At 41.6% G+C, this 13,458-nt stretch overlaps 1 protein-coding gene across 1 annotated transcript; it reads right to left on the bottom strand.

Moving 5' to 3' along the window:
* Positions 1-1,100: 1,100 nt before the first annotated feature.
* On the bottom strand, positions 1,101-12,280 carry LOC149073057 (uncharacterized). The gene is made up of 3 exons (XM_089246313.1): positions 12,151-12,280; positions 8,435-8,615; positions 1,101-2,492 (listed from the first exon to the last, which is right to left on the bottom strand). Exons 1-3 carry the CDS (start codon positions 12,163-12,165, stop codon positions 1,309-1,311), a joined length of 1,380 nt encoding a protein of 459 aa, XP_089102439.1. The 5' UTR covers positions 12,166-12,280; the 3' UTR covers positions 1,101-1,308.
* Between the last annotated feature and the right edge of the window lie 1,178 nt (positions 12,281-13,458).

Below are 13,458 nucleotides of genomic sequence, written 5' to 3'. Positions count from 1 at the left end.
AAAAAAATTCACTGAGGTATTCGAATTCGGAAAATGGAGAAAGTTGGAGAAAAACAGTGTTAAATGTGAAAAACCGTGTTACCCGCATTCAACGCTGCGAAGCCCAAGAGAAATAAAATCAATGAATTATAAAAAAAACCCAGTTTTTCTTTTTATAATTCATTTTTTTCTTTTCCATCTTATTACTTACATTCTTTATAACACCCACGTTACAAATTAATATGGCAAGAAATGCTATGTATGGTTAATATCCTCCGCGTCACTAAATATGTGCGCGCATGTAGAAGTTTGTAGTAAGCAAAAAAAAAATGCTTTTCTTGCAAATGCTTCAAACAAAGGCTGCTCGAACTTTTGGAGAGTGAGGACCACTTTATTAGTTTGAAAACATCTCGCGTGCCACATACGTGTTCTGGGAATGTGTCGCGGGCCACGTAAATGATCTGAAACAACACCCTAGGTCACTCGAATGATCTGTAAATGTAACGCGGGTCCCTTTACTGATCTGGGAATGTGCCACTGGTCAATTAAGTGATCTTGAAATGTACGGTGGGACATGAGGTAAGAATGCCGCGAGCTACTTAAGTGATCCAGAACAGTGTCCCAGGTCATTTAATTGGTGTTTAAATGTGCCGCGTATCGCTAAAATTATTTGTAAATGTGACACAGGCACTTAAGGGGTTTGGAAATGTGCCACAAGTCAATTAAGAACCTGGAAATATGCCGCGGGTCACTTAAATGATCTAGAAATGTGCCGTAGGTCACTTGAGAGAGGTAAGAATGTGCCGCGAGCCACTTAAGTGATCCAGAACATTGCCCAGGTCACTTAACTGATCTGTGTATGTGCCGCGAATCACTTAAGGAATCTGGTTATCAGCTGCTGTGTCCATTTTTACAAAATTAAGTTTAAGCTTGCGGGCTACGTCAGATGATTCCAAGGGGCCACGGGTTGAGCATGTATGCTTTTAACCGTTTGTCTCTATCTTCAATGTAGTATTTTTTTAATATATTTTTTTTTCAAATGATGTCAGGACTTCTGGACCACCCTGTATGTAACACGGGCTTCAGGAACAACAAAGACGGGTAAGAAATAGGATCAATATACGAATAACATTCATTTTATTCGAAAAAAAATACATCATTAAATAAATAATTGTCCGTTGAAAGAACGACTTGGACGACGATATCTTTGGGCAGTTCCGGATACACGCTTGTTAAGCTGCATATAGAATTTCTTCTGCTTCGACATGTGCTCAGTGATACGGCCGCTTATTGTTATGCCTGGAGGTGTGGAGGACAATGGGATCAAGTTTAATATGGTAGTGGTGGTGGAGGCGGCGGCGGAGGAGGAGGAGGTGGTGGCGGAGGAGGAGGAGGGGGTGCATATACAGGTGGTGGTGGAGGGGGAGGAGGCAAATAAACTGGTGGCGGAGGGAAATAAACTGGTGGAGGAGGAGGAGGAGGAGGCGGCAAATAAACTGGAGGCCCATATACTGGTGGTGGTGGGGGAGGAGGGGGTGGTGGCGGCGGCGGAGGTGGTGGAGGGGGCTTGTAAGCTGGTGGTGGGGGAGGGGGTTTATAAGCTGGTGGTGGCGGTGGGGGAGGGGGTTTATAAGCTGGTGGTGGTGGGGGTGGAAGCTTATAGGCTGGTGGAGGAGGTGGTGGCTTATAGACTGGTGGAGGAGGGGGCGGTGGAGGCTTGTAAACAGGTGGTGGTGGAGGTGGGGGCTTATAGGCCGGCGGGGGAGGTGGGGGTCGAGGCTTATAGACTGGTGGAGGTGGTGGTGGAGGTTTGTAAGGTGGGGGAGGTGGTGGTGGAGGCTTATAAACTGGTGGAGGAGGTGGTGGTGGAGGCTTATAAACTGGTGGAGGAGGTGGTGGTGGAGGCTTATAAACTGGTGGAGGAGGTGGTGGTGGAGGCTTATAAACTGGTGGAGGAGGCGGCGGCGGAGGTGGTGGGGGAGGTCCATAAACAGGAGGCGGTGGTGGTGGAGGCGCATAAACTGGTGGGGGAGGAGGAGGTGGCGGTGGAGGCGGAGGGGCATAAACTGGTGGAGGAGGTGGTGGTGGTGGAGGCGGGGGGCCATAAACTGGTGGAGGAGGAGGAGGAGGAGGTGGTGGAGGCGGAGGGGCATAAACTGGTGGAGGTGGAGGAGCATAAAGTGGAGGAGGAGGTGGTGGTGGAGGGGGAGGAGCATAAAATGGAGGAGGAGGAGGTGGTGGAGGTGGTGGAGCATAAAGCGGAGGTGGTGGTGGTGGTGGAGGAGGAGGAGGCGCGTAAACTGGTGGAGGAGGGGGTGGCGGTGGTGGGAAATAATAGGGTGTTCGGTACAATTGTCTTTTGAACCTGTAAATCTTCGGAGATGGCAGTGGACGTGCTGGATCATAAATATCCAGAGACTTCAGAGTACATTTCCTATTGACGCACTGAAGTCCTGGCTTACATTGTGCGGTTGACGGTGGACCTTTGATACTCAAGCAGGGTGCTCCAATATCTGATGAGAAAATAAAATAAAAAGTGAACCTTTTACACACTCGTGTCATTCTATTTTTTCAAACAAATATAAATTTGTGCGTAGGAGAGTCAGTAAGATAACTAAAAAATAGTAGGAAAGTCACAAAAGATAATTAAAAAATAAAAAACTGATTTTATTTCTCAATATAATCTTCACCAATATTAATGCACGTATCCCATCGATTTATCAGTGCCCAATACCAGCTGCATAAAATTCTTTGGGTTACTGTCTCAGCCACATTAGGACTTCATCTTGAACCTCTCTATCATCATTTGATCATTTTGATCATTTTTGTCACACCACGGTCATTTTCTGCACACGAGGGCTAATTAGACCGGGACCTACAATTTATTGCCGATTCCAAACGGCAGGCTTGTTTTTTATACTCATCGAGAGGTTGGTGCGCTAACCCCTCGGATGTTACAATTTTAATTGAAATATTGGTTGCAGTGTATTTCAGTATCGCTCGAGGGCCGCAGTGGTAAGATGTTCGTCTTCCACTATGAAGGTTACCGTCAAGGTCCACGGGGTTCGAGTCCGGGCAAGAACATCAGAAAAAAAGTTCTTTACTTACCGCGCCTGGGGCGAACAGGTTTCTCACCCAACTTCACTGGTTGGAAAGTGCCGTATGGCGATAAATGACCAGAGTTGGTGTGTGGTAGAGTATTTTTCAGTCTACTGCGTAATCTAACAATGGGAAGAAAATACGGGTCGCCCATGGTCAGGTTCGGGCTAAGCCTGATATCTCCCCTCTCTATAGATATCTTCTACCGCATAGATTCCCAAACTTTTTATTTCACATCGCCCCTTCAGAAATTTTTTTTCTCATCGCCCCTCCCGAACTCAAGTAAACCTATAGGGTCCTATGCTATACCCGTAGCTTCTATCGCCCCCGGACCATTCCATCGCCCACTGAATATTGCTCACTTTGGGAAACACTGTTCTACAGGGTGTCTCAGAACCAGGTTTACAAACTTCTAGACTTCCGAGAGGCGTAGGGTACACCTAGAAGACTCGGAATCACATTGCATGCTTGGAAATGCTCCCCTGATATGATAGGGTACACTGGAAAAACCCCAGAAGTGAAAGAACAACACGTAAGTGAACAAGCGTTTTAATAATAAATGTGCATCGATAAAGTAACAAAGTTCAAAGTGTCATTCATGAGCTGTAATGCAAGTCTCACATCTCGGGTGCATTAAATTTCGAACATTCTGGAAGATTCTGGGCGTGTCTCGGACTTCCCTGCACACACAATGCAGGTTCAGCAGCACCTCAGTACTGTCAACAGGTGTGTCATACACCAATGTCTTGATATGTCTCCAGTCTGGGGACTCCAGAAGAAGTAATCAAGGCACGATAGGTCCGGCGATCAAGCAGACCAAACACCCGGAACCACCACTCCCGTATAACGCCATCTAACGCGTCAGGAAAGCATTTCCGACCCTGCATGAAGGTCCGGACACACATATCGGCACCGTGCCCGACACGTGTGTCGGCCGAGTGTAGGTCATCACTCGGTAAAAGAATTGCACAATACTAAGCAATGCAGCAGTTCACACATCTCCGCACCGTGGCCGAGCACCGTCACCGCAAAGAGTCCGCACCGTCGGCGATCAGTTTAGTTTAGATTTTTACGGTGACGGTGCGGTCTTGGGAGAGAGAGTGAGCAGATATATTTTTTATAAAACAAAGAGAGAGCTCATTTATTTTATTTCGCTTCTCAATTTTCATCAATTGCGGAATTATTAATTCTATTTATTTCTTGATTTTCATTAGGGCTGGTCCGATTAATAGATTAATCTTGTCGGTTGATCGATAAATCACAGTTAAAAATTTTAGTTGTGTTAATAAATTCGATTAAAGTTTTTATTAAAAGTTTGTGAATTAACTTGACCGCTCAGATGTCTTATAAATCATGTTCTGTGCAGAATATTTTGGATAAGTAACCATATTTAAAATTATTTGAATCAGTATTTTGATCAAATTTGATTCATCGAAAACTGATGGTTTCAATTCCGAATTGAGTTTGATTGAAGTTTTAGAAGACAAAAACAAAATTTATTGTCTACACTATGAACAACAGTTTTTCGTATTCTTAGAAGCATCAGCTCATGTCCTCACAAATACCATTCGAGAGGAGTTTCTAGGAAAACAAGCTATAATCGAAAGTAGTTTTCAAATCAGTAAATAATAACCAAAAATAAACTTTTTTTAAAAAAAAATAACAAGGTCTGAGTGAAGAAATTACAGGTTTAGGCACAATTATGTTCAGCAATTGCTTGAAGAGGGCAAAGCCTTAATTCCTTTAACCTACAGTATTCCTATATTTGTTTATATCTACCGAATAGGTGAGTGAAATGAATATAATATATTTTTATAGCATCTATCAATATTATACGGTCACAAAAAATATTCGATTAAAATCCGATCAATCGATTAAAAATTTCTGATTAACCAGTTAAAACTTTTAATCGATTTCCAGTCCTAATTTTTATCAATTCTGGAATTATTTCTTCCGTTAGTTCTAAATTTTAATCAATTCCGAAATTATTTATTTTATTAATTATGAATTTCCATTGGTAGTATTCACATTTAATATTGTGTGTTTTTTATGTATGGATATTTCCCAGCGTTCGTGTATATTCTGTATCCGATTCCCCCTTCCCCACAAAATATATGAAATCTTGTTACGGGGGAGGGGGTGTACTAAACATTTTTTTGTGCCCTGAAATTGTTCAGACGCACCTGGTCCCGCCCATGGCCCCCCACATCTGGGAGAAGGGCCCTAGGCTGGTATCTTTTGCGGGCTCCTATACCGAACTTTCACGGGGCCCTTTATAGTCAATTTGTAGTGTGAAAAAACAAAATATGATGAGAATCGTCCCGGGCACCAGGGGTGGGCCCCTGTCAGCTACGTCTCTGTGGCCCTGGCGGAGTATAAAGAAAACATGGAAAAACGTTTTCACAACTTTGATGGGAAAAGAAAGTTCAAAATTATGTTTCATAGTATATAACGAAATTTTGCCGGGGAGATTTTTGTTAAAACTAATAATGTAAAAACTTGGAAAAAATAATTGTGTTTGATTTCCAATGCTCTATAAATGAATCATTGTTTTCGTTTGAACATACACTAAATAGAAAACGGTTCAAAAATTTTGGTTTTTTTTTAATATGGAAACGTAGGAGACATTACAACATCCGGGTGATTCCGGGTCGTCTAATTGAACCCTACCCCTCCTAGAAATTTGTAAATCTGGTGCTGAGACACCCTGCATATCTATAATAGGCATTTGAAGCGTCAGTGGTGTCGGAGTCGGGGATGCTGTGAGCGCTCGAGCACCCACGGTAATTTGTGATACATATAAGAGTCAGAGCACCCCCAGAATTCTGATTCAGAAACCAAAATCTTCTACATAAAGCTCACTCAAGACAAGCCCTCACAGGTTCGAAACACTTCCGACGCCCCTGTGAAGTGTGCGGACATGTTGGGGCAGAAACGGGATCAAAGTATGTTGAATATGCATTATTTTGACTTCTCAATTGCTCAAGAAAGACACATGACGGCTTCAAATTCTATCATTTTACAGATATGTCATAAGAGATTTGTGTTTTACGCTTTTACTAACAAACACACATACAGAGAGGAGATTTTCAGTGGATCCCACCCTCCTCCAAGCTGACATTTCAGCTTGTCCACTGCCCCTGTCCCAATTTCGAAGTGCGAATGCGAGCCGATCTCCCCGTTAAAAAGTCCCCGCCCGCCACGGAGAGCAACAGGCCTACAACGGTACAAAATAATTCAATCGTTACACTTCACTCATAGTTTTTGAAAAATAATGGCAGGTGGCAGCACCGTGACAAGCATTGCATATAAGCGAACTTCACGTTAGGTTTACAATACACGCACTCACATTTTCCAGGTCTTCGTCGAGAACCCCTTCGTTAAAGACAGAGCGGCGGGCTATGATCTGGTTAGGAGGAGTAAGTGCTCAGGAAATCCATTAATTTCAACGAATTATTTTTTCGATGAAGACAAACTGAATTCGATCGGACGAGTGGAGAGCCAATATTGGCATGTACTCGGAAAGAGGAACCTGATGGAGTGACCAGCGTTTCTCAAGATTTAGAGATAATGGAGAGTGTTTGAAGCTTAACCTCTTTACGATCACGGCCGTGATATTACGTCTAAATACCAGCAGAATAAATTCAAACAAGTTTTCTGTATTTTCTTTCCTCTCTTTTCACCATCGCGAAGCTTTACAGCAACACTATTACCTGGGCGCGGTAGAACAGGTCGATGAGATATTCGCCTAAAGTACAAAAGGATGTTTAGAGGTGTTGCGAGTTCGATGCCCGGTTGTTAACGCATGAGCCTACCCGGGCACGGCCCGGGGCCCCTCAAGAGCAGAGAGGGCCCCATAAAAATGAGATCCGGTTGAAATTTGAGAGCAAGCGTGTAAGTTGGTTACGGGCAAGCATTTCTAGCCAAGTAAGGTCTCGAAAATATCACTTTGCCCAAGAGCCCTTGATGCTCTTAATACGGCCCTGCTGCCGAGACAGTAAAAACTAGGTAATTGAGTGACCAAAAGAGTCACCTAGAGAAATTGCAAGCACGTGAGTGGGCAAAAGAGTGACTTGAAGCATGAGCAAACACGCGAAAAACAAAAGAGGGACCTAAAGAACGCGAGACCAGGTCAGTGAGTGACCTAGAGTGCGGGCAAGCATGTGAGTAACCAAAAGAATAACCTAGAGCATGTGCAAACGTGTAAATCAGAGGTCTTCAACCTTTTCTAGTCACGAGCACTGACTGTACCCATCATTAACAGAAGCGCATCCTCTCGGCAAGTTTGACATGCGAATACATGAAAAATCAGGATAATTTTAATTTCTGAATGCAATTTGTACAAGGTGGTTAATGAATGTTGATCAAGTGCTCACGAGCACAAAATCATGGAGCACTCTTTGAATTTGAAAAACGGTGGAAATTTGGGGGGGGGGGGGGGAAAGAGTTAAAAATACGGGTAAAACGGTTTTTCCCCATTTAGAGCTTGTTTTTTTTCCTCCCAAATTTCCTCCGTTTTTCAAATTTGAATATCTCAGTGAATATTGCACTTACAAACGTGGAATTATTTTTTACTTGGCATCAGGAGAGACAGGGCAACAACTTTCTCATTGGGTTTTGGGGCATACGGGGACCGTATAAAAAGTTAATTTCTTTATTTTAATAAATATACAACCCCCCCCCCCCCTGAAACATGACATATCTGAGTACCGCACATTATGTGAAAACTTTTTTCTAACTGGAAGTATACCTCTAGGATCAACGGTTCGCCAGTAAAATGCCGTACCGCCTGTTTGCTATGCACCCTGTATTTATTTGGAATGTAATATTACTTAAATGTGCGGTGTAGCAGTAGTTGGTAGGGGCTCGGGGATCCACGATGTTCTTGGGTCAGCCACCTCGTTGGGCAGTTTGCCTGTTGTGGCGTTGTATTTGTATTTGTAACCGAATCCCGGGTATTCTCGGGATTGGAGCACTCTTTCTTTCCCGGGGTGGGGGGATTGAGAGAAACCCAAAAATATCTCTCCCTAATGGGGAGGATACACAGGGAGAAGGCTCGTGTTCAACAACTAAAAAGAATCGACACCGTTTAAATGGATACTGAATTTCATTGTCGTTTTGTACTCCATTAATATTTAGTTTATTAATTATAAAATACTAATGGTTCTAATATATATATATATATATATACCATGTACATAGACTCAGATTACAATTATCTAACGAGCAAATTTCATCAATGATGTATTTTCATATTTACATGACATTTGAAATGGCCATCAAAAATGTATAATTTTAACATTGATAAATGTAGCATCAAATATTTGAAAAGATGTAGGCTGAAATTGAGGCTCACCTAGTCGAGAAACACAGACATCACAACAACCGCAGAAACCACCTTTTGGCACATAAATCTGGTTGGGTTTGCATTGAACCTGCGCACATCGTACTATGTCACAGATGTTGTAACTACATTGCAATGCTACGGAATCTTGAACCAGACCGAAGCCCAGTACGAGCAAAACAACGGGTACAACCTAAAAGAAACCAAACAAAATGGCACTAGTTTATTTATCAAAAATTTGTTTCAGTTATTCCATATAAATAATATAAACATGATTTCAGTTTCAAATTGAGTTCAATGGGAATTTCAGAAAACGAGACGAAAATTTGTCTGCACTGTGAACAGCAATTTTCGTATTCGGAAAACATCAGTTCATCCACCCCCTTCAGTATCGTTTCTGATCGAAACCCACTCTTACGAAGGTTTCAACACCTGGCTGATGCAAAGATAAATCCAGGGAAGGTAATTCAACTGGTCTTGCGGGGAATCGAACCAGCAGCTCTTAGAGATAGAAGGCCTCCGCACGGGTTACCAAGTTCATCTGTAACGTCATTAAGACTACACCTCAGCTAACAAACGCCTCGGCTTACGAAGATTTTTTTGTGATTTTTCTGCCTCGGATAACGAACATTTTAGTTGGCATGGATACATGGTCTAACATGAAACAGATGCATCGTGAGCTAACTTTTTAAACCAATCATCATCAGAATTTCTGTCCCTCTAGCCAGAAGTAATTCATGTCCACCTCAGGATCTTTTTCCAGGTGTATATATATATATATATATATATATCCACTTTCCTTTCTGAAAGTTTTTGAATCATTTCATGTAAAATGAAAGAGTCAGCTCATAGAAAATGCATCGAAATAAAATAAAACAGCCCATGCTTACAAAGGCAGGGCCGCAACTAGGAGGGAGCAGGTGCCCCGACCAGAGGGGGCGCAAATTTCACCCTTTCCTTCAACATTACAAAGGGGCGCGCGAAATGCAAGCTTTCCCACGCTGATCAATCATCCAGTTGCGGCCTGTAGAGAAGCACACGTTTTTTGCCAGTGCAATCATTTGATCATTTTTGCCGCACCACGGTCATTTTATGCACACGAGGGCTAATTAGACCGGGACCTACAATTTATTGCCGATTCAGAACGTGGCAGCCTTTTTTTTGTATATGGTTTTACAGAGGTTTGTGCGCTAACCCCTCAATGTGGGACTCCCTGCGGTAGCAATCTTTTTTTGTGGTTATGTCGCCGTTTCTGTTGTACCCCTGTGTCAGGAAAGTTTCTGACAAGGACGAATCGGGTATCGGACTCGCGACACCTGTAAACATCCTCTGGTACTTCAAGGGAGTATCTTACCGACCTTGTCTACTGCGCCCCTTTTGCAGTGCAAAAATCTTAGCATCAAAACTGTACAGTCTGGACATTTAACATCTGCGTTTCTAAGCTATTGGCGGGAAATTAGGACAATTTCTATTTGTTGAATTGACGATAAATATGGAAAATTTGTCCTAACCTAACCGCACGTTAGAAAAAGGAAAAGAAGGAGAAGAAAAAAAGTTATAAGAAAAGGAAAATGAAAAACAAATGAAATTTAAACAGTACAATATAGATAAATTGATAAGATAGTGCGTCTGAAATACATTCCTCTCTTTTCCCCCTTATTTTACATGTTCTCTTTCGCTCTTATATGTATACAGAAGAAGGATACATCGCATGTGGAAAAAAAATCACTAATAGGCGTATAGAAACAAACGGAGGTAAAAAGAACAATTTTTTTCATAGGATTACAACAAAGCTTCGCGATGATAAGGAGATAGGAAAGAAAACAAACAGAACGTATTTGAATTTATCCCACTGGCGTTTGGACGCAATATTACGTCCTGGATGTTGAAGTGGTTAAGGAGCTCGTCTTTCCCACCTGCACGCATCAGACACAGAAATGAGCTGACCAAACCAAAAGTGGATGACACCGGTACAAACTGGATTGTATCACAAGCTTTAGTCTTGTCCTCTATCTTCCTATTAGAAACTAGTTGCCCTGTATCTCCTGAGGCCAACAGAAACAAAAATACGTTTCTAAGTGCGATATTCGTTAAGATATTTGAATTCACAAAAACGGAGAAAAGTTATGAAAGAACATCAAAATATGCTCCTTTCCCACATTTTTGCTGTCCTTTCTCGCGCTTTTCTAAGATTTTTGAATTCGAATATCTCAGCGAATATTGCATTTAGAAACTTTGATATTTAAACTTTAAAAATTTTGATTGATTCCCAGCCCTTCTTTTTATACGAAAAGCCGATTCGAATTAACCCTTTGCGGTCCAGAGTTTTTTCGGTTGGTACAGTTCGTACTTCATATCGCCTCCCCGGCAATAAGGAAGGCTTCTGAAAGCCTTTTTTTTTTGTACAGCTTATGCGTCCTGGATAAAAATGCAAACACTCACAGGGGCCTTAATGTGATCGTAAGGAGTTGGTATGACACTGAAGTACCGGCTTTTGCCGGTGTCGAGTCCACCTCGACGTAGTACCGCAAAAGGTTAAGGCCTTGATGTTGGGAAACATTAGGCAACTAATTTCAGTCGACTATAGCAGTCACGATCGGCAAAGACATCTTTATAACGAGACAGCGTTAATCTGCAGCACTATGCCAGATTCGATCTGAAGTAAAGGGCTGATGAATCACTTGAAACAACTCAAAGCAATACCTGGTAGAAGTCTCTCATCTGGACTCGAGTATTCAAGGAATGGTAACATTCGGAAATAAGCAACGTATAGATTTTATACAAATAAATAAAAATACAAAGGCAACAACAGGCAAATTGCCCAAGGAGTTGCCTGAAAAAAAGATGCCGATAAAAAGTATGGGTGTCAAATATAACCAAAATACAGCAACCCAATATAAGAGCATATATCACCAAAAAAAAAAAGCTAATAATTAATAATATATAGTACACTGCCCACAAAAGAGAGAGAGAGAGACTATGGTTGTCTCTTATCTATATGTATGGATAGCTTCTAGATTCCTTCCATTATAAGCATCGTATTTACGAGCGACACCGAAACCCGGAGTTATCCCTCGCTAAACGATAATAGTGTTTCCTTCTTGAAGCAGTTCATTGACGGTGACTCATGGTCTATCCTACCCATCCCGTTGAAAATTTCAGACACCTCGATCATATCCCCCGGCAGCTGCGCTCTTTCAATGTAAACATTTTCAAGAAATCAAGTCTCTCTTCACAGCTTAAGCCTCGTGTTCCAACAAGGATACTCGTAGCTCTTCTTTGCATCCCCTCCCCTCAACCAAGTCTATGTCCCTCTGCAGGTATGGCCTCCGTAACCTTACAACATACTTCAGTCAATGACGAACTAAACCCCCGAGAAGTGAAAGAATGACTTTAGAAGAGTGCGAAGGGACCTTTTTAACCCTTACAGCTGCAAGTCCGAGATATCTCGTCAAACTTCATCTGCTCTATTTCGGTCAACCTGAAATACCTCGGGTTCTTAACACGCTTTTATTTCCAACGTGGCAGTTGTAATGAGGATAAGGAAATTTTTAAGGACCGCTCAAAGGGTTAAAAATGAAAGCGAGCATTCTATTCACTATTTTCACCACCGTTTTAGTATTCATATGAGTGGTGGGAAAGCAACAATAGCAATTCTGAAAACAGAGAATAGCTTAAAACTAAAAAGAGTATAGATGAATTTGAATTTCAAAAAAAGATGAACTTACCTGTGCAAGTCTCATGATTACCGTTAAACTCAGCCGCAGAAGTAGTCCTCCGCTAATTCAATTTCGGCTTTTGATCCATGACTGGAAAATGCGCGAACTGCACAGAACATCGATTGGATGTTCAACTTTTTATACTCTTCGATTACTTTGGAATGCATCACAACAAGTAAAACAAACAACACAAATTTTTCAGTCGAAAATGTCTCATTGTCTGAATTCACTCTCCACTATAATATAATCACGATGTCTGGCCGTGGAATAGGTAATAACACCGAATAGAAAGGGCACTGCCGCCGTATTCGGATCGGATGACAAAGAGAATTTGACGTAAATCGACACCCAAGCATTGGTTGTCAATTGAGCAAAATAGACTAAATGCAATTTCAGACTTGATTAGAGCCGCGTTTGGCTGCGAATCTAACACCGATTTTCCGGTTTAATGAAGTGTCGGGAATTCGATTAGTGTGTGAAATATGCGATTTGTTTAAACAGCTATTATTACTTTATTTTTGACAAGCGATCGATTCAGCCTTATAGATTAAAAACAATCGATAAGAAATAAGAAGTCTATCCACAATAAATATCAAATGCTTAAGGTTTACGTCAAATCATGTACAGTCTTTTTCCATATGAAACGTATGCTAGCTATGTATGATAATCAAGGCCCCAGATGTTGTTGACTTAAAAAATCCTGAAAAATGACCATAAAAAATTTCCCAAAAACTCGAAAAAATGCCTTAAAAACTGCAAGAAAAATTACCCCAAAATGACAAAAATGCTATTGAAATGAGAAAAACAAATTTCTTTAGAAACTGAATCAGTCTATTCACTGAAGGTAAAAGAAAAAAATTCTACATAGTATCTATTGAATATCACATTCTCTCAACATCATTCATTCTCTCCCCTTGTAAAAGCAGTCGATTGACGGTGTACTAATAATTCATGGTCCATCCTATCCATCCCACTGAAAATTTTAAACACTTTGATCATGTCTCCCCGATACCTGAGTTCATCCAATGTAAACATATTCAAAAAATGAAGTCTCTCTTCATAACTCAAGCCCCGTGTGCCAATAAGGACACGCGTAGCTCTTCTCTGCACCCCTTCAACCAAGTCTATGTCCCTCTGTAGGTATGGTCTCCAAAACATTACAGCATACTCCAGTACAGGACGAACTAAGCCTCGAAAAAGCGGAAGAATGACTTTAGGAGAACGCGAAGAGACCTTTTTGAAAATGAGACCACAAGCATTCTATTCGCTTTTTTGACCACCGCTGAACAATGTTCAGAAAACCTAAGCCGCTCGTCT

Source organism: Pholcus phalangioides, unplaced genomic scaffold, assembly GCF_987345545.1.
Source record: "Pholcus phalangioides strain wild (caught in Gottingen) unplaced genomic scaffold, Ppha-v1.0 ptg000017l_1, whole genome shotgun sequence".
In the NCBI taxonomy this organism is placed as follows: domain Eukaryota; kingdom Metazoa; phylum Arthropoda; class Arachnida; order Araneae; family Pholcidae; genus Pholcus; species Pholcus phalangioides.
The sequence above is the reverse complement of the archived record's forward strand: the minus strand, read 5'-3'. Positions and strand labels throughout refer to the sequence as shown.